The sequence below is a fragment of the Meles meles genome, chromosome 7 (assembly GCF_922984935.1).
Source record: "Meles meles chromosome 7, mMelMel3.1 paternal haplotype, whole genome shotgun sequence".
NCBI lineage: Eukaryota > Metazoa > Chordata > Mammalia > Carnivora > Mustelidae > Meles > Meles meles.
In genome coordinates this window covers 136,605,362-136,626,849 of record NC_060072.1, presented here as the reverse complement: position 1 = coordinate 136,626,849, position 21,488 = coordinate 136,605,362, and the positions used below count along the sequence as shown (strand labels likewise).

General features: G+C 39.8%; 1 protein-coding gene across 2 annotated transcripts in view; it reads left to right on the top strand.

The window, feature by feature from the left end:
• MKX (mohawk homeobox) overlaps window positions 1-20,351 on the top strand; it is a 66,488-nt gene extending 46,137 nt beyond the window's left edge. For both annotated transcript variants that reach the window (XM_046012771.1, XM_046012772.1), the window contains exons 6-7: window positions 18,157-18,190; window positions 18,297-20,351. In XM_046012771.1, the coding sequence (XP_045868727.1) occupies window positions 18,157-18,190; window positions 18,297-18,483 (221 nt within the window). In that variant the 3' untranslated portion in view covers window positions 18,484-20,351. The remainder of the gene's footprint in view (window positions 1-18,156; window positions 18,191-18,296) is intronic.
• The last annotated feature ends 1,137 nt before the right edge of the window (window positions 20,352-21,488 follow it).

Genomic DNA, 21,488 nt, shown 5'->3' with positions numbered 1-21,488 from the left:
CTGTCATCAATAGCAAAGAACCTTTATGTTGTCATTAGCTTTCAGTTTTCAGTAGAAACTCTCATTAACTGCCTTAGGCCTTCCACAAGTCCCCTCCCCACCCCCCATTTTTTAAATGCAAGTTTCTTTTCAGCCACCTAATACCTTCTTCTTTTAGCCTAGTATGGGGGCCAATATTACATTTTTTTAAGGGCACTTTGTGGCTAAAATAAGTTCCTATTAAATATTTCATGTCAAAAAGTGGACTTTAAGCAAGAATTTTGGTAAAAGATGGATTAGTGGAGATTTGTCTTGAAACATCTAGTTTTTCAATATTCTCAGACTGGAAAGTGGCCAGATAGATCCTCTGCTCTTCCCGTTCCTTCACTTAAGGAAACTATTTTTTCCCCTGAATCCTTCGGGTGTGCATTTCCTTCTCAGAGCAAATGCAGTATGTATTAAGGGTCTGCGACTAATAAAGATTTTTAAATAATTCATCTTTCAGGACTTTGGTATTTTACACTTTTTTTTTAAATCACATGTTGAATAATATTAACAGCATATGGGAAAATATTTAGATCTATGTGCAAAATATTATTCTGTAGTTAGATTCACGTAAGATCTAACCTTATTTATTTGTATACCTGCTTTTCCTATATGCTGATGAATTCCATGTTAAAATAAATTGCTTTCGGTAGCAAATATCAGAAAATTTCTCGAAGTAAGCCAGAAACAGCTTTCTCTTTGTGTTAAGGGTGGCGGCAGACATCCCTAACAGTACACCAACATGCACACTTGAAGGTCCTCGAAGCACCACATACTCTTAATATGTCAGAATCGCTCTCGGTGGCCTGCCTCCTCCAAAGGGAAATTTGCTTTTCTTCCGTTCTTCCCTCACTCAGAGAATGTCATCACTGTCCCCCACCCCGGTCATCCCAGGCAGAAATTTAAGGGGCATCTCAGACTCCTGCCTCCCATCCCTACACCCATCTAGTCATTGAACACGTCTGCCCCCTTATCTCTCAGATCTTGGCTCGCCATCCCCACTATTCGCTCCTTAATCCCAGGAATCCTCACTTATGCCTTAGGTCCCTGCCGTGATCCCACCTGGCTCCTCCAATCTGGTCTTCCAGTAGGGCAAGAGGGAGCTTTCTAAGATCCACTTCTGATCATACCACTGCTCAATATCTTTACTCGCTTCCCATACCTTTCAGGATCATGTTCACACTCCTTATCTTACACACAAAACCATAAACCCCTCAGCGCCTAGCTTCTGCAAATCTCTATTGGCTTAGTTCCCTGCTGCTCTGTCACACACCTCATTCATTTCAGCAGTGCCAAAAAGAGTTTCCCAAAGGAGCTGTACCATGTCATGACACTGCGTTTTCACACAGTCCACCTTTCCCCTTCCTTGGAATGCTTCTCCCCGTCGTCTTCATCTGAGTAACTCCTGCTCCTCTTGACCCCAGGCCTGTGCTTCCCCATCTTTTCCAGGACTAGGCACTCAGATAGTGATGACGTTGGCTGGGCATGCTGGCATGAATGCAGGAGGCTCCCTGCAGCTGCAAGTCAACTGCCCAGGGCCCCTGCCTGCTGCCCAAGGTTTTCTTCTCCTTTCAGGACCCCCACCCCCTGCCTTTGCCTTTGCTCTCTCCCACAGCACTTCCCACAAGGAGCTGTTGTCATTTCTCTCTCAAAGTGTGAGTTTACTTAGGGATGAGATCCATTTGTGATTTGTATTTCTAGGCCCTACCACAGTGTCTAGTCTATAACATGCATTCAGTAAATGTTTGCTGTGGGACCCATGGACTCATGAATAAGTAAATAAAGACAACTTGGAGAAGAGAAAATTCTGTTGCACTTAAAAATTAAAAGATCTGGCTTCTAGTCCTGGCTCTACTGTTTACTAACAATTTGACCTTGGACCTCTCATTTTTTCTCAGTCTCAATTTCCATACTGTAAAATGGGGGAAATGATAAGTGTACACAGAAAAAAAATGAGATCAATTGCACACTTATGACTTGCAAGTGTTCAATAAATATTATCATCACCTGAATTGTGTTAACTTGACCTAGCCTTTAATTATGCCCCCAAAAGGCAGAGAGGATTTGGGGGGATGAAATGATATGTATGAAGTATAATTTTCCATTTGATACAAAAAGATAATTTGGGTTTTTCCTTGATAAGTTCAGATTCTCTGTAATGTAGTGGTACATTCTCTATCAAAGTGCCAGCCATCCGAAGAGGGGAACAATTTTTTTTCAAGAGAAACCAAGTGCTTCTCCCATTCTGTTGTGCACCAGGAAGAACTGTTTAATAATTTTCAGTCTCTTTGTAAAATATCAGGAATATTTAAAATACTCTATACATTCTTCCTTCAGTTAATCAGGAATTTAAGAATATCAGGTACGGTTGTTTAAGATAAAGCCCTGATATAATTAAGGTCTTTTAAATATGATTTAAGTCGTTATTTTATTCCTTGTGAAAAGGACAGGTATACCAGTTAGTTAGATCGTCATAGAAAATTCTTAATAACAAATACTGGAGAAGTAGCTTATAAAAATAGGGAATTTCCAAAGCTGTTTCCCCAAATTCAAGTGCTATATCCTATCATAAGTAAAGACCTTCCCATGTAAAACTTTCTCCTGGCATTTAAGAGTAAACACTACAACATGCGTATATGATTGCATGGATAACACGTGTAAGCCACTGGCCCCGTAGCAGTTACATGTGCCAGCCCCAAAATGAGCAGCAAAAGACCAGTCGCTGACATAATCCTGGAATTTGCCTTGGTGTGCTCATTCTCGCTCTCACCAAACATTCCATCCTCATGTTTTGCATGTTATGGCTACCAAGCAACTGAAGCAATATTCTCCAAGCCCTTGCAACACCGAAGCCTTCATAATATGTGGTCCTGCTCCTGTGAGAATTCTCCACACTCAAGCATCATAGACATAACATGGCTGCCCTTGACCTAGCTTAGATAATTCGAATACAGAAGCTATTTTGAATTGTTGTGTTACTTGTTATCTGCTCCACTTCAAGGTAAAACTTCCACATTCATCAAGGGTTGCTGCCACTACAGAGTATTTCCAATTGTGGAATAATTGTAGCGGTTATGTATTGCGTATTATTGGGAGCCTTGTGTCTTACAGTGATTATTTCTAATTTCTACAATAGTCCTCATTGTTCAATATTTTTTGTATCTGGTTTACAGAGGAAAAAAGATGAGGCTCAGAGAGATTAGGTAGCTTGCTCCACACCACATGCTAATATGTAGCAGAACTGGGATTCAGACCCCAAGCTCTTTGCTTCCAAATCTACGCCCTTTCCACTGTAACTTACTGTTGGGGGAATCAGGTGTGGTTAAGTGAAGGTACCCTTCAAAATTTGCACTGATTAGCAGAGAACAGGTGTACTCAATTCATTATAAACCAAAACAAAGACACAAATCCCATTAAAAGCAGCTGGAGAAATTGAGTAACTAATTGTTTATTCTCTCTGTGCCTCAAAGACTGCTAAAATTAGCTTGGAATTCTATTTGAAAAATTCTTCAATTAATCATAAACTCTGGCTCCATTTCTTTTTTTTTTTTTAAGGTTTTATTTATTTATTTGACAGAGAGATCACAAGCAGACAGAGAGGCAGGCAGAGAGAGAGGGGAAGCAGGCTCCCTGCTGAGCAGAGAGCCCAATGTGGACTCGATTCCCGGACCCTGGGATCATGACCTGAGCTGAAAGCAGAGGCTTAACCCACTGAGCCACCCAGGCGCCCTGGCTCCCATTTCTAAAGCAACCTTTTGATAGATGTTTCCTACACTTGCCCCATGCAACTCCCATTACTTCCTCTTTTCTTCAGTGTAAAAACAATCTCTTTTCTATTTCTGGGCCCACTTTCTGCTTTTCTAGCCCTGCCAATTTTTATTATTACAAGGTTTCGTTGTGTGAATAATTAACTAAGTGCCTTTTCACCTGGGGCTCGTTATCACTGCTCATCTTTCATTTCGTTATTCTTCTCCCAGGACCTCCTGTAAGTCAACTCAAATACAGATTTCTTGCTTCTTTCACTTTGAGAGTATGATTGGCCATCTTCTTGTCCAAGTAAGATCAACATATTATGTTGTGTAATAAACTATCTTATAGAATGGCTTTTTATAAAGCTCCTAATGTAGGCTGAAAATCAACTGGATAAAGTATCCAGCCAACTTCAAGTTTGGGAAAGAAGAGAAATACTTTTTCTAAAAAGTGTTGCTGCCCAACTCCACCTTCTTCTCTCCCATTCTCACCTTATGCTAAGGGCTGTATAATTAACCACAACTGAAGCCTGAAACAATGGCTCACTTCTTCATGTGTGTTCTGTAATGTCTTGTGTTCAGCTCCCTTTGCGGGTGGCCTGGGAAGCATGGTTGTTCCTCCTATGCTCAGTAGATAACCTAAGCTCCCTTGGCTTTGGACCCACATGTGAACTATGCATAACAGAGAGTGGTACACTAGTGCTGGACATTAACTGAGTGTGCTTCTAAGTAGACAGACATCTGAAATAATAGAGGTCATGAACAGTGGTGCTGTGGCACTTTTCTAGGGTCAGGGGCCTTCACGACACTTGGTTTCTTGTGAAAAACTAGTCTGCCTTTGAATACCAACCCCTCTGGCTTCCACCTCCTGAGTGTGGAAAAGTGACTAGAACTACCACATCCTATTAGGAAGGAGAGAGAGCAACTGACCTACAAGATCTTGGGAATCTTACAAGGAATGGCTGTTATTAGCGTTCTCTACCCCACCTCCCCCAAAAGGGTAATTTTGGTGCCTTCATGATGAAATTATATAGTTTGTTTTCTCTTATATATGTGAGCCAAGTTCTATCATATAATCCTTTGATTCAAGGCAATAACTCTTTTTCTCATTGCTGATTCACCATATTTCTGGATGTCTGGAGAGAATTTAGAATTAGAACATTTAATTTTTAAAATATTTTTGAAAATGTATAGTATATTCCATCACCAGAAACAAAAATGTGGATAAGTGGATCTAGTTTGTTCTGGAAGTGTAACTTTTGCTTTCTCTTCTCTTTTGCACAGCCCTCTGCCTTTTCTCTCCCTTTCTTTCTTTTGTTTAAAGTTGGTTTATGTTATTGATTGTCAAAACATACATTTCTTTCTAAAGTCTCAAAAAGTATGGGAAAAGGTAGAAAATATAAGGAGTAGGAGAGGACTACTTTTAGCCTGGAGAAAGTTCATTGTTCCTCTCTCTAAATCAAATAATTTTTAATGACTAAAATAAATGTTTTCTTTTTTATTTTAAAGGTTCCATATTTACTTATAACACCATGTGACCTTCGTAAGACAATATTTATGGCAGCTGCTTGCTTTTAAATATATTTAAGTCATGAAAACCTGCCATTCTTTTGTATTTACATTTTCATGAAATGGCTTTGCAAGAATTTTTCTCTATACTATACTTGTTCTCTCCCTCTTTCCTGGTAGTCACTGAGCTCTGGTATTTCATTTTGTTTTGCTTTGTTTTGTTTTGTGTATGTGATCGTAAGGATGCTTGCTTTCTCTTTATCATTTCTTTGTTTCCATGCATGAGTACTATATTTTTAATACCTTGTGATGCTCACAGAAGTACCCTTCCTGAACATTACACTTCTTAAGCCTTGGTGTGGAACCTTATTATTTTAGACTTGCTACGTCGAAATTTGGTAGGCCATTGGCAATGGTGGTCTCAGCATAGGATGATTCTGTATGCTCTAGGGAAAGAACATTCTCAGCTCACTCTCCTGTGGACACCCAACCAAGAGCTGTTCTCAGTTTTCAGCCTGCCTATCCACCATTACATGGATTTGAAATGACCACCATTATTAGAACTTTGGTTCTCTTCAGTCCTTTGGTCCAAGGTGCTCTGACATTCTGCCATTGTTTAAAAGCAAAGCCACTGGCAGGCCTCGACAGGATCCTCTTAATCCTTCTTCACAACCGTATTCAACATCATGACCACTACATTCAATTTTAGTGATTTTGACCTTAGTGGTGGCCTGCTTTTTGCATGTACTCCTCATCCTTGTTCCTCCTTAGAGATCATATAGCTCCAGCTACATCTCAGGGCTGTGGTAAAAATAACATTAAAATAACCCAAAACTGTTTGTAAAACCTCATCACTATGTTGATGTATAATAAAACAATGCTCTGTTCTTTTTGAGGCAGGCCTGAATAAAACATTCTACTAGGGCAGCAGAAACTAAGTTTACTTTAGTTTGAAAAAGCTTATTATCCTACCCTAGAAAGAAAAAATTCTATGTTAGGTTGAATAATTAGTTTTTGATGACCCCATGTGGATTACTGTCTGTCCCCTATTTTCCCAAAGGAAAGATTAAAAAAATACAAGAGTTTCAAAAATAAAAACCCCACCATCACAGCAATATAGAACTGGGCCAACACGTTTATTTTCAAAACAGAAAACACAGATCTTATAACAGTGTATTATTTCCATCACTGTTCCAATTAGAAGAAGGAGGATGATTTGCTTATTCTGAAGTATTCTGTAATATATTACAATGAAAATCTTGGGTTTCTTTATTCTCCAGTTTGTATTTTTAATGACCATTCCTGAATTATATGTCATAGTATATTAGAAATTATAATAACTGGGGGGAAAGCAATATAAGTAAAGTGAAATGTTTTATCGCCCCCCCAAAAAAAAACATTTTTAGCGGTATTATATTCATGTTTCAGCAAAAACAGACACAATGAAAAGTATTTCTGAAGCCCATTTCTGAACAGTGTTTTCCAACAATAATGTTATATCTCCTATTCACATGAAGGTAGACTCAAGAACTTCGTTTGTTAAATACAGCCTTGTTATTTGACCCTTGTTGGAATACTAAGAATCCATAATGATTTTTGAAAAATACTAAAGAAACGCTGCCTTATGCTCCTACCCTGGAGAGAATCCGCAGGAGTTCCAGCACTGAACACAGCCACTTCTTATGCTCCACAGCACTTTTTCTCCCAGGGAGGCTGTCCTTTTCCATCTACATTAGAGCACCTGGGGAGCTCATTCAAAGGCACGTTCCTTAGTATCTCTGTGACCTACAGAATCATGGTCCGAAATGGGATCCATGAGCCTGCTCTTTTGAGAAGTTCCCCTGTGTATGTTATTCTCCTTTCTACAGCATTTCAAGAAGATAGGTTAGAACAATGAGATGCGACCTCACACCAGTCAGAATGGCTGAAGTCAGTAATTCAGGAAACAACAGGTGTTGGTGAGGGTGCAGAGAAAAGGGAAGGTGGGAATGCAAGCTGGCAGTCACTCTGGAAAACAGTATGGAGGCTCCTCACAAAGTTGAAAAGAGAGCAGCCCTATGACCCAGCAATCACACTACTGGGTATTTACCCTAAAGATACAAATGTAGTGATCTGAAGGGGCACGTGCACCCCAATGTTTATGGAAGCAATGTCCACAATAGCCAAACTATGGAAAGAGCCCAGATGTCCATCAACAGTTGATGGATAAAGAAAATGTGGTATATATATATATATATATATATATATATATATATATATATATCACACACACACACACACACATACATACAATGGAATATTTTTTTAAAGCATTTTATTTATTTATTTGACAGAGGGAGAGAGATCACAAGCAGGCAGAGAGGCAGGCAGAGAGAGAGGGGGAAGCAGGCTCCTCGCCGAGCAGAGAGCCCGATGTGGGGCTCGATCCCAGAACCCCGGGATCATGACCCAAGCTGAAGGCAGAGGCTTAAACCACTGAGCCACCCAGGCGCCCCCATACAATGGAATATTATGCAGCCACCAAAAATATGAAATCTTGCCATTTGCAATGACGTGGATGGAACTAGACAGTATTATGCTAAGCGACATAAGTCAATCAGAGAAAGACAAGTATTGTATGATCTCACTGATATGAGGAATTTGAGAAAAAAGAGAATCATGGGGGAAGGGAGGGAAAAATGAAACAAAGCAAAACCAAAGAGGGAGACAAACCATAAGAGACTCTTAATCTCAGGAAACAAACTGAGGGCTGCTGGAGGGGAGGTGGGGGAGGGATGGGGAGGCTGGGTGATGGGCATTGGGGAGGGTATATGCTATGCTGAGTGCTATGAATTATGTAAGACTGATGATTCACAGAAGTGTACCCCTGAAGCGAATAATATATGTTAATAATAAAGAAAAAAATTAAAATTTTTAAAAAGTAAAAGAAAAGAAGAAGATGGGTTAGAGGCTAGGGTGTGATAGTGGAAACCGCACGTGAGGCTGACAGCTTGGTGGCACCTGGAGCAACCCCTGTGACCAGTGATGGGTGACTGACAGCATTGTTTCTCTACTTCAGGAATCATGATGCCTTAGCCTTTGCTATGGGCCAGGCATTGTTCCAGAAGTTCAACACTCATGACCTCATTTAACCCTCACAGCAACCCAGAGATGTGGGCATTACTGTTGTCCACATTCTGTAGGGGAAGACACTTAGACACCATGTGCATAAATAACTCGCCCAAGGTCGCATACCTAGCAAGTCAGCTCTTTTCCACACTTCCTGCACTTCTACAAATTATGGTACAAAAAGATGGGTTTTGATCTATAAAATGTTTTTGCTTTCCCTCCCAACAAATCAACTTGTTACTATTCAGCAATTTGTTCTCCTTTTTTTTTCCCTAGAAATCTCTTGTATTCTAAATTTAAGTGATAATAGTGGATTAGGATCTGTATACTCTTGGAATTTAATAAATGCTGTGGAATATAGATGCCTAGACAAAATCTTGTGTGGATACTCCTGGCAAGATTTAAATGGGGGGGGGGCTGGGATTTGGTATGCCCTTGATCAAACAGGTCATCAGAAAACCTTTATACTAGGAGTACTCTGGGGCCCTTCTGACCCCCAGAAGGCATTTTATCTCCCTTTACACCTAGTTCCTTGTTTAAATTCGAATGCCCTTCAGTATCATCAGCAAAAATCTTCCGAGTCTTCATTTCAAAGCCCCTCCCCACCCTACTTCAGACTTCAAATGACTGTGTCTGAAATGAAAAGCAGAAAATCACAGAACCTTTAAATGTAGAAATGTGTGAACGTAGAACACTGACATGCCAAGTACAGTTGTAACATTTTAAGTTTATTAAGAACATTGAGATGCATTTGAAAAGTAGAAGTCCTGGTAATCCTGTTCATCTTATGTCAAAATATGTTTCTTTTCTATTAATAAATACAGCAGATGAACTGTGAGTAAAGAAGCTGTCATTTGCCACTCCTCGGAAAGATCCAAGAAGTTTGCGAGCGTCATCTCCCTTCTTGTGTCATTTCTGGTGTTAATGCAGTCAGACAGGTTTAACAGCTAGGTCTCCTCATCTCAAGTGCCATTTCTGGAGATGGTAATTTGAGGAATTTGCAAAGCATGACAAAAATGTGAGCCAATTCAAAGATACACTACGGTTCATATATCAAAGCAAAAATACTTTTCAGTGGTTTTTCAGAGATACTCAAGAGCTTGAAAATACATAGACAGAGCCAGACTCTCCAGCCAGTTTCTAGACTATTACAAATGCATACTCTTCCATTTCTTTTTGCTGAAGAAAGACATATTAATACTTCATAACCTGATATCATATAGATATATGTTTGTTAAGTCAACCTTCTAGAATTGCAGGGAAGCAGCTATAAAATTGATCTCAGGAGAAAGAGTACTGGTGCTGTTGAAGAACTTAGAGGATGAATATCAATACCAACTTTGGGCCAAAATTAAGATTTAGCTAAGAACTGGTAAGTCCATCCAGTTTCCAAAACTAGTAGCCCAACTGGCATGCAAAAGGAGTGTTTTTATAAACAATTAATGCTCCTTGCAACACACAGACACACACAGAAGTTATTCATGCATAGTTAGGAAGTCATTTTCTGAGACTTTGGCTAGAAACCTAGCTTTCATGGATGAAACATTTTGGGTAACATCTCCAATATTCCCCTTGAGAAAAATGAAGTAACGAAATCCATTAGACACTTAAAGTTCGCAGCTCTTGTTTCATGTGGATCCAGTATTCTTTGTCTTGGCATGTTGTGATAGTTTGGCACAAAATAGCATCAGAAAAACCATTTTGTCCCTGAAGATGATAGATTCTGCACACTTAATCCATTAATCTGAGCTGATGGGCTTTGCCCAGAGTTAAAACATTCTGTTCTTGCATAATGGCTTTCTTATTAAATCTCTGAACAATACCAGTTTTTCTGGTGTCTACATTCAACCCCATATTCTAGATGTAAAAAGTAAAGAGAGAGAGAGGAAGTTTTTTGTTTTGTTTTTTTGGGTTTGGTTTTTTTTTTTCATTTTATGAGGGTTCCTTTGGTGCTTGGTATACGTGATCAAGCGCTCTTCTGTTTTAGAAAATATTCAATCATGTGGTCCTCAGAAGAAGCATATTATCATAGTACTGTTAGCCCCATTATATAGGTGAGAAAGTTGAAGTCGAGCAGCTGGTCCACTGTCAGACAGTAGGCGGTAGAGCAGGGGTCCAGCTCCTGCTGTCTGGTTCCAGGGTCTGGGCTCCAACCACTGCACTAGGCTGTCCCTGTGCCTCATTCCAGACCACCCTGGTAGTTAATAACGATGAGCTCAGAAGAGAAATGAGAATATTTAACATTTCCAGACCCCCTTTCTGGTCATTCACCAACAATTTCCTCCCCGCAGATTGCATTCTAATTTTCAAAGTGAAGTTTCAGGCTGAAAGTTTTCGACTTTGGAAAGGTGGAGCCTTTGAGATCACAGAGGAGCAATCTTGGTAGATGGGCTCATGCAGAACAACTTAGCATCAAGAATATTTAATGTATTTAGCGAAAAAGATTGAAAGTGAAGTGGAGGCATTATAACTGGGTCGTACTCAGCTTATTTGTAAAGTTACTTTCAAATTGTTAAATCCCGCTTCCTACAACTTCAGTCCTCCGGCCTAGATTGAAGTCAGAACACCGGTGCATTTTACAGTAACAGTTCCACTTGGAATTGATAAGGAGCCATTAGTCTCAAGTTCTTATGCTCTGCCCAATAAGGAAAGCCACAAGGCCACCACTCACTGACTGATAAGGAGCCAAGCAACACTTTCCCAGGTTTGCACACACACGTGGGTACTGCTGGAATAATGAAGATGTTGTTGTTGTTAATGGAGATGTAACCTATCCCGAAAGTTTTGCGAAGTCAGCTTATCGCCACCTGGACGGAGGAGCTCTTCGCTATTGGTCCAGAAGAGAGGGGTGTGGTTTCTCATTTTTTATTTCGCGGCCGGCAGGAGTTAGAGGAGACGATGCATTGACAGAGAGGCAGCCGAAGGTGGGGATCCTGAGGATCCAGGACATCTGGGCATCATTAGCCATAGTGAGGGGCCAGCCCACATGAGAGGCAGCAGGAAGGAAAAGAATCTTTGGCCAGATGTTCGAAGTCATGGCTGGAGGAAACACTGGCTTCATTTTTGGAAAAGATTTTTCTTCAAACCCTGAAGTGATTTTGGAAGCCACTCATTCTTTAGGGCTTCAGGATAAATAATTGTGCTAGTAAATTGCAAAAAGGAAAAAAAAAATCTAAACGCTATCCGTGAAGAGGAGGTGGGTTTCATTTATAATTCTCAGCTATTCAGAAAGGTTGGCAAACTCTTGCCCCACCACCCCTCTCAAGGCCCTCAAAACTCGGGCTCCAGTGCTCTTCTGCGAGCAGCGTCCTTGTACTCAGCAGGCTCAGACGCAGTCTCTTCCCGCCGTGCTGGAGTTGTAAAGAACTCCCTTCGGGTGGTTGTGGGCCTGGAAGAAGCAGCTCCATCATCCAGATACGTGTTGCAGTGCGTTGGGTATTTTTTCCTTCCTGCTGGGGCAAACATCACTTAGAATGATTTATCGTTACTCATTCGGAAGCTCTGACTACCCCAAAGAGAGGCTAACCACAAAAATTTCCTCTAAAAGTGATGCAGCCACAGCTGTCTAGGAGTTATTTAGCAGTAATTCACTCTGGGCAATAGAAGAGTGATTATAAGGATATCACATCTATTAAAACGTCAATCCAATTAAAGCCTGGGAGAGAACTCGAGAGAGCTCAGAGTCCCTATTCTGTGATTTGGACAGATTTTTTTTTTAATATTATAGATTAAATCATAAGCAGAAAAAAGTCTCTTTTTGCATCTCTGTGGTCTAAAATACTTAAAAAAAGAACAGAAAAGGTGTTTAACCAATTTTTCATAAGTTGTCATTCGACAGGCTTTCTGTGTAAACAGTGCATTAAGCCTTGTCACGGTCTTCGAAGGTGGCTTTATCGATGGAGACCACTCGAGTAATTGAATGCAGTAGTTAAAAACATGACCTTCAGAGTCGGCTGACGTGGAACTGAGACTCACCACCCCCGTTGCCAAAATGAGTCCTTTGCGAGTGTCTGGACCCTTCTAAGTTCCAGTGTCTTTTGGAAATAAGGCCCATGGTGCTATTTCACAGGGTTATTATCAGCATTTAGCCAGATAACATTTTAGAGTCCCTGGGATAGCGCCTGGCACAAGAATAACCATCCAATCAATGTTAGTAATTGTTATTTTAAAGATAACCCCTTCTCGTAACATTGGAGTCTCTCAATATTCAAGTTTGAACTGGATGAAGCTGGATTTTGAATTCTTTCAATCTGTTTCTATTTCACAGGCCAAAACCACTGCCGCATCAGGGAAGGCCACATGGTAGATTACTATCTTATTTATTAAAGAGATTACCATCTTATTAATAAGGCAAAAGTCGAAGTTCAGTGAAAAAAGCAAACATGTACAGAATGACCCCATTTTTTAAAATGTATATAGACTTGCTTAGAAAGCCATATATTCAAATGTTATATTAGTTATCCCTAAACTTCCTGTATTTTCTCTTATATACTTTTTTCCTAGATTTTCTGCAGTGAACCTGTATGACTTTCTTATTAGAAAAACATGCTGTTTTTAAAAGGACAGTATAGAGTCATAGTGGAACCAATCTGTAGGTGTGTGTGTGACCCCCCCCCCCCCCAATTCAGTATGTGGGGAAGTATAGATAAAGACTGTGGAGGTGGGAGCGGGGAGCCCCGGGGATCGCTCCGTTCGTTTGGGGTAAGGTCCTGCAGATTTAGAGCCGTCGGCATTTCGTAATCTTCAGGAAGGTTTTCCATCTGCCCGCTTTGCCAGAGCCTTGCTCTCTATCTCAACAGTTCCAAGTATGTAAATAACTGCAGAAACTGATCTGGTGTCCTGGGGGCTCTTGGGACCTGTGAGATCAGAAACACAACGAACTCTAGCTGTCCACATCCGCTGTCCCCAGTGATGGCCCCAAAACGGACACAGTTGCGAGGGGGCTCAGTGGTCAAGCATCTGCATCTCTGAATCACTCCATCACAATTTAGGGAAATATGTAGTGCATGATTTTTAGATTATTTAATTTTTTAAAATCCTCATATTCTTTATCTACACTTAAGTGATGTGAGTTTCTGCTCCACATTTGTGGAATCTTTTTAAACATTCTTAACCTTAGGGCTTATTGATTCAATTTAAAAAAAAAATCTCAGAGATTTGGCCATATTTTTATCTCGTTTTATGACCATAACTCTTACTTCAGGAATATATATCAGAATTAATACGTTTCTAGATTGCGTTTATCAAAGTCGAGTGGACTCTGCCCACAGAGCTTGGTGCTTCCACATCTCGAATTGCAATAGAAGTGGTTTTCAGTATAATTGTTTCTCTACATAACTTTATAAGGAAACACATGTCCAAACTGAGGATAGCCCCACTTTAAATTTCAGCATGCTTTGGGTTTTACGGCATCCAAGATTTTCCTAACTACGCACCTCTTTTTTTTTTCTTTCCTTTTCTTTTTTGGTCTTAAAACACGCTCTTTTGGCTGGTTCAATAAGTTGTTCCTGCCAACCAGTTGCTTTTATGGTAATTGACAGCGTAGCTGATTTTTGGAACCTTAGAATCTAAAAAGGCATTTTAGCCCAGACTTCGGATAGGCCGAGCCAAGCTACTTGCAGAGTGAGAGATACAGCTGAGCTGAATGTAGGGCAGTCAGACCCTAAGTCTGTGCATGCTAATTAACAGCAGGGAAACGTCTGCTCTGGCTCAGACTTCAGATTTCTCTCTTTCCAGCGGCATTCAGAATCCTTCCCTCTCCTGGCAGATTGTGACTGGATGTCACTTCTGGACAGGAGCCAGGGAGACCACCTGTCTGCTGTGGGTAGAAGTGGCTTGAGCCCCCCACCGAGCACCTATCTATTGGCTGAAAAGATGCAAAACACTTGAATCAGATAAAAGCCAGCTAGTTTACACATCAAAAGAAAAAAGCTTAAGAAAAAAGCATCTTCACAATTAATGGAGTTATTTAATGTAAGGACTAGAGGGTACATTTTCTGAGTTCCCCTCAATGATGTCAGTTCTCTAAAATAGCTGGGGTATTTCCCCAGATTTCAGCTCAGAATAAGGACTGGAAAAACAATCTTCCCAAACCAGCAGATCTTTATTGCCCTTTGCTTTCCTGCAAGAGCACAAATGTTTCAGAGTAAAAGGACCCCTGTTTGCTATCTTGCTTCTGCTAGCTCTTCTGGGAACTAGAACACACTACTCTGCAGGAGGTGGCTCTTGGACGCATAATATCCTAGTGACCCTGGGCAACCCACCAATAACAGCAACAGGGAAAGCATGCCCTTCTAACACCAATTTATGTTTTGAACCAGAAGCACCCTGGACACAGAGACTCTCCCCACCCCCCTCCACCCCAAATAGTAGTAGTCACCTCTTTCTTGTTGGTTTGAAATGTTTGACACTGAGCTTTGTTACACCCTGTTTTGCATTGCTCTTGATAGAGAAGCAAAATGTCTCTTCTGTTCCTTACTTTTTTTAAAAAAATATTTTATTTATTTGACAGAGAGAAATCACAACTAGGCAGAGAGGCAGGCAGAGAGAGAGGAGGAAGCAGGCTCCCTGCGGAGCAGAGAGCCTGATGTGGGGCTCAATCCCAGGACCCTGGGATCATGACTCGAGCCGAAGGCAGAGGCTTTAACCCACTGAGCCACCCAGGTGCCCCTGTTCCTTACTTTTTATGAAGACCTTTTTTCTGTTGCTGGGGAAAGAACCTGAATCCATACCTAATGACACTGAACATACCCGTCAGCTTTAGAAATGAAACGCTGGATGCAGTCTTTTGAATGCTGCTGAGGACATTGTTGAAATCGTGAAACTAATTAAGAATCCCCGAATGGGATTGGAATCTAGGTTTTACACTTCAAAGGTATTTTCATAGGCACTGAGCTGTAAAACTCATACACCCGAAGAGTAAGCAGAATTTTATAATTTCGCAGTTGGCTGTAGTAAACTTGTTTCTCCGTGGAAGGAGTTCAGGGAGACTAGCTGCTGACCGCGCTGTAGGACGTACACGTTCACTCTTCCTCTTCAACAGAATCTCTCCGTGGACCTGAACAGTGAATTCACATGTAGGCTCCACTCATTTATGGCATTTCTGGATTCTGTAACCCATTACATATTTGATGGTCACAGCCTTCCTTCTTGTCGTCTCTGCGGTAGTCACTCTTGGGTTGATCGTTCAGGTAGGGACTTCGCCTCTGGTCCCCTTTGAATATGTGAGACTGCTTTGTTTGTAAGCCAGAGCATCAGTTACATGGTCTTTTCTAAATTATGTTTTGTTATTTCCCTAATGTTATTTAAGCTTCATGGAACTTATTCTGCTTTTGCCAAGTCTTTCCATTGAATAAATATCTCCATAACCTATTGCTTCACTTTGGCAACAGAATTGTTGCAATTTGTGGGCAAAATTGAGCAAAGGCTTAACTCTTTTTTTTTTCCTCTGTAAAATATCCAGTGTTGCTGGCTTTCCTCCTCCTAAACAAAGACCTTGACTTGTTCTCTGTTTTTGTAGTACGCTGTCTCTGTCATTCCTGAGTAAAGATTTACAGATAATAGTATGAAACAAAGAGTGACTTAACAGACATAACAGAGACATGCTATCCACGTACAGAGTCACTAATACAAAATAAGCTAAGACACAAAGTGCTTTGAATAGTGCCTGGCACAGAGGAAGGGATCTGTAAACTAGGATTATTGGAGTTCTGTGAATTAAAAATTGTCATTCTCTTTCTTCAATTACATAAGAAATTATATAGTTCCAAAAATATCAAAAGCAGCCGAAATATAGCTATCGATGCAGGCCAACCTAGAAGGACCAGAAGATACAGTCGGTGACCATCCAACTGCTCACAGATTGAGCTATTTCCCCAAAGGACCCCTAAATGAAAAGAGATCAAAGAAAGGGACTAATATTTGTTGTTCTGTTTGGGGCCAGACACATAGCATCTCACTTATTCCTTATAACAATCTTGTTATTTATGCACTAAGTGTTTTTGTTTTGTTGGCTTGCCTTTTTTTTTTTTTTAAAGCTCCCTGGGACCCTAGGAAGGATTGTACAAAGAGCCCATAGTGACCCTTTATTTCCCCCAGGTCCACACCAGGAGGCCTGACTCAGGATGCACTAACAGGCTTTCCTAATTCTTTTCCTTCCTAGAGGACACAGGACTTTAGCTGCCTCCTCTCCATGGACATAAATCATTTTTCTCCTGAACATATCTTCCTTGGAAAATTTTACCCTGGTTACACTGTATTATGGTCATGTTGATGCTCTTATTCTCAAGTCCCATTACTGTCGTAGAGCCCAGAACTGGAAAATTATGCTGCCTCACCTTACTAGCCTTGAGCCTTGCAGAGGGGAAAAAAAATATGTTTTCAAAAAATATTGGGTTGAGAGAGGTAAAACAAAGGGAGAGGAGGGAGGGCAGGAAAATAAAGCTTTCCAAAGCCATACAACTGGAAGGAGGTCTTGAGTAAATACCCTGGTTTTCATGTTTCTTGTATAGGGCAAAGTGCCTCATTTCGTACCTACTGGGTAATATTTATTGTTGTTGTTGTTGATGATGATGATGGTGGTGGTGATGGTGGTCGTAACTTAACTTAGTTTTGGAGTCTCATAGGCTGATGGGGAGTCTCAACCCTGTCCTTTGTCCCCACTTCCCATGCCGTGCTAGCAAATCCTCTTTACCCTCTGTCTGTCTTTCCCTCCAGCTTGTCTATTTTTGGGTTCCCAATACCATATTCTTTTACCCTAAAAGCTACCTAGGGAGAATTCATCAAGTTCAGTAGCCCATTTCATCTTTCTTGATATTGATGTTTGCACTGGTAGACATTAGTGCGTGAGAGAGGGAGGAAATGTACACCAGAAGAGAGAGTGCATAAGCAAAGCTCACCCCATAATGCTCATTTCCTGCAGTGGGAAGGATTCCTTTGCAGCTAGAAGACTGGTGCCTGCTTATTCTAATAGGGCCAGAAGTCCTGTGCTGTTGCATTGAATCTGCCACTCATTTGACAGCTAGCCAGAGGGAACTATTTGTCAATCCTTTTTCTAAAATCACGGTTTGATTCCCACGAAGTCATAGAAGGTTGAACCAGAGGCACCCTGAAGTTCCAAGAACTCTCTTATTCTATAGTTGAGGAAATTGCATCCCAGACTTTGTGGGAGCATCATAGCCTGTCCAAAGGTACAGCAGGTGAGTGGAGGAGTGAGATCAGAACCTGGCCGCAGGAAGAGTTAGGGTTCTTGTCCCTTTACTGTTTGCCTCCTCATTAAAAAAACCAATTTCTGGGGCACCTGGGTGGTTCAGTGGGTTAAAGCCTCTGCCTTCGGCTCAGGTCATGATCCCAGGGTTCTGGGATCGAGCCCCGCATCAGGCTCTCTGCTCTGTGGACTGCCTGCTTCCTCCTCTCTCTCTCTGCCTGACTCTCTGCCTGCTTGTGATCTCTGTCTGTCAAATAAATAAATAAAATCTTAAAAAAAAAAAAAAACAATTTCTTGGAATAAATCAATTTCAGATTTCTGTATATTTATGAAAGCTATTTTGTTTTTTTATTACCTGTTCTCATCTTATTCCTGCTTCTTTGCAGAGAGATTTCTTTTGTATCTTAAACTACTTTATCTTTGTTAAACAAAAAATTAACTGCTTTTCAACCATATTTCCTGATGAGCTTCTATTCCTGGTCGTTAATGAGGCAATTCCAGAGAGTAAAACAGAAAGAAACAAGGAAAGAAAAATAATTGAGTTTTTGCTTATCTTTACAGACGCTCTGGAAAATGGATCCAATAAGGGTGACAGGTGAGAAATATGTTTTTATCCGCCATTTGTGCTTTTCACTGATGGCATTTTCTGTGTACACTACAGTGGGTTTGATCATTATCTTTCTTTTCTTGCTGAAATCCAGTGCATCCCACAGGAAGGGACCAAGCAAGGATGACACGTACTGGAAGGAGATTAATGCCGCTATGGCCTTAACAAATCTTGCACAGGGCAAAGACACACTGCAGGGAACCACCAGCTGCATCATCCAGAAGTCGTCACATATAGCAGAAGTCAAGACCGTCAAAGTGCCACTGGTCCACCAGTTTTAAGGGTTTGTCGCTTTTCAAACCAATGGCTGTTCTTCCCATCAGTGTTTTTCCATAAAGCCTCCTCCTACGAGCCGAAGCAGAAGAGGAAATGACTCCCTTTCAAACCTCTTTTAATTTTTAATTATCCTAACTATATCATTTAGTTGCTTCTATAAAAGACATATAAATTATAAAAAACCTCACTTTAATCAAAAATAGTAACTTATTTTATGTTACTCAAACTATGCATCAGGTGTCTGCATTGCCATTACAGTAAGTGCCTTGCTTCCCAAAACTCAGCAGCAACGTGGGCGTAGTAGAGCAGCTATGCCTCAAATGACAACACCGCCATGCTTGTTCATCTGTGTGTCATGCCAGACGGGCCTCTGACCATTCCGGGACTGAAACCACACGCGCTGAAAGGCCTCACAAAGTATTCAGTAATTCACGTGTTAAAACTTGGACATCTATTCAGCCCAAATGAAACGTTCCTCTTAAAAAAAAAAACTTCTGCAGCATTTAAAATTGTTCAGCATGCTTTTCAGAGTGACAGTGAGAATTTCATGCATGTATCTTGCCTGCTATCAGACCCACTACAAAGTTCCACAAGGAAAGGAGCGGCGATCACAGAACATGTACGTGTAAGAAGAATCCCAGCGAATACATTGTGATCCGAAGTACCTTCTCCAAGCATTGCTGGAAAATACCACAATGCCCTTTTAGAATTAATTTGGATTTTCTTTTTCTTAAGTTTCGCTGAAGTTCTTAAAATTTTATTATATAAATTACTCAACATGTTCCTGTGTAGAACTAAACCTATAGTTTAGTTTTAACACATAATCCTGTTTGCGTTAAAGTTCAGTGCTTTTTGTGATGGAAAGCTTTTCATGTGGAATGGTTAAAACACCTTTTAGTTGGTTCATTTCAAATTATAATTGCTGATGGACAATTTGTATTGCAACGAGAACAAGACAATGAAAGAAATGTATCTCTATGTGAATATACATATACACTCATAAAATTGGTTTTTAAATTTAAAACATATGGAAAACAAACATTGACAGTCTTTGAGTTTTGCCAAGTAGGACATTAAAGTAAAAATTAAGTGAACTCATGCATTAAAAGAAGGAACGTTTCATTTCTAAATTAGACTATCATTGAGTGAGAATAATCAGTATCAAGAAAGAAGAATATAGTTTTCAATCAAACAATAATATTCTAATCAGCTGGGGGAGACTTGAAACTTGAATAAACAGTGGAGATGCCAAATATAACAGAGAATATGTGCTACAGAGAAGTAAAAAGGATTTGACTCTTTTATGGTGGGATGTTTTTTCTGGGTATGTAATCTATTTTGTAATTTTTTTTTTTTTAACTGGAAAGCTTTTTCGTGAGTGTGAATGAGAGCCATTAGTGCAGCCATGTGGTGATATTTTTCTTTATTTTGCAAAACGTTTTTCAAACCAAAGGCTGCTCTAGTTGATATGTGGACAATATCAATCTTGATATAAATCGTAGGACACTTTTTCATGTAACATAGTATTTGGGGTTTGGGTTTACTTAGTGTAATGAAAATAATTTGATATAAAAATATTTTGTATATATATATTTTTACTTTGTTTTCTAAATTGCTGTTTGCAGTAACAGTAAGTGCAAAGCAGGATATGTTAAGTTATGACTGTATGATCAGATGAAGTATGAGTTCATTTGGTTTACATCCTTAAATAGTTACAGATCCTTGACAAAAACTTTCGAATCTTTACAAATTAATTTTGTCATAATGTGATCATGTCAAAGAAAACTAAGGACAAGTACTTCACTCTTTTTCATACTATTATAAGTTATTCTAGTATTAAATATTTTAATAAAATTGACTTCATTTTGACATATTTCAGTTAGATGAATGGATGCTGGTTGTTTTTTATTTGAATTAGTCATAGTTCATTTTTGCCATCCCTTTAAAAAGAATCAGCAAATTCGTTTTGTGTTATAAACTATGGATGACAAGGCATTATAGGAGAGCTTTCACATGATTTTTATTTTTAAATACCAAAGCTTGGAATCTGGCCTATAAACACATCAAAAAGATTTTATAATTAGCATATCCTTGGCAATATCTCCAATTGCAATTACTTTTAATTTATTTTTTCTTTTTGCTGCTTTAACATTTTCTGGAAATTAAAGTTCCCCCCAATCCTTAAAAGAATCTTGAACAATGCTGAGCCAGCAGCTAAGAATCTAACTCATAATTTATGTTGTAGAGAAATAGAATTACCTCTATTCTTTGTTTTGCCATATGTAATCATTTTAATAAAATTAATAACTGCCAGGAGTTCTTGACAGATTGAAAATAAAAGTTAATTTCTAGACTTCAATGATCATATGAATTTTGTTTTCCTTTGAGAGTTGACCAGGTGGAGAAAGAAATAGAACAGAAGGGTCCATTATATGCCGTAAGTCTCTTTAGGTCAGTAAGGGATATGATATGGGAGCACCACATTTGTATTAGGTTTGCTTTTCATCACCTTAGACCACCAGCCTACCTTTTAAGAGCTGAGGAAAAGAGAGTATGATGCTAACTGTTAAAATGCATACATAAATTTAAAATGAACATTTGCACTAAATACCTTCTTTGAATAGCCAATACAGTAAGTATTATCACTGTGTGCTATGTACTGGAGAGAATCTTGGCTTTGAAGTTAGACAGCTCTAACTATCTCAGTTCCGTCACCCACTACATAAGATCCAGACTCAGTCATTCCGGACGTGGCTTTCTTCCTCTGCAAAGTGAGAGGAATGAGTCATAGCTTGTAGACTGGCTATAAGGTTTAGAGATCACATAAAGTATATAAAGTGCCTACCACAATGCCTGGCGTTTAATAGGTGCTTAATAGATGGAAGGTATTATCACATAATTATAATTCCTCTATATAGGGTTTGTGTGCAAGAAAGTAGCAATACACACAGTGTATGAGATATGGAGAGTTTCATGAGGAGTGTTGGGAAAGGAAAGAGGTCTGACATCA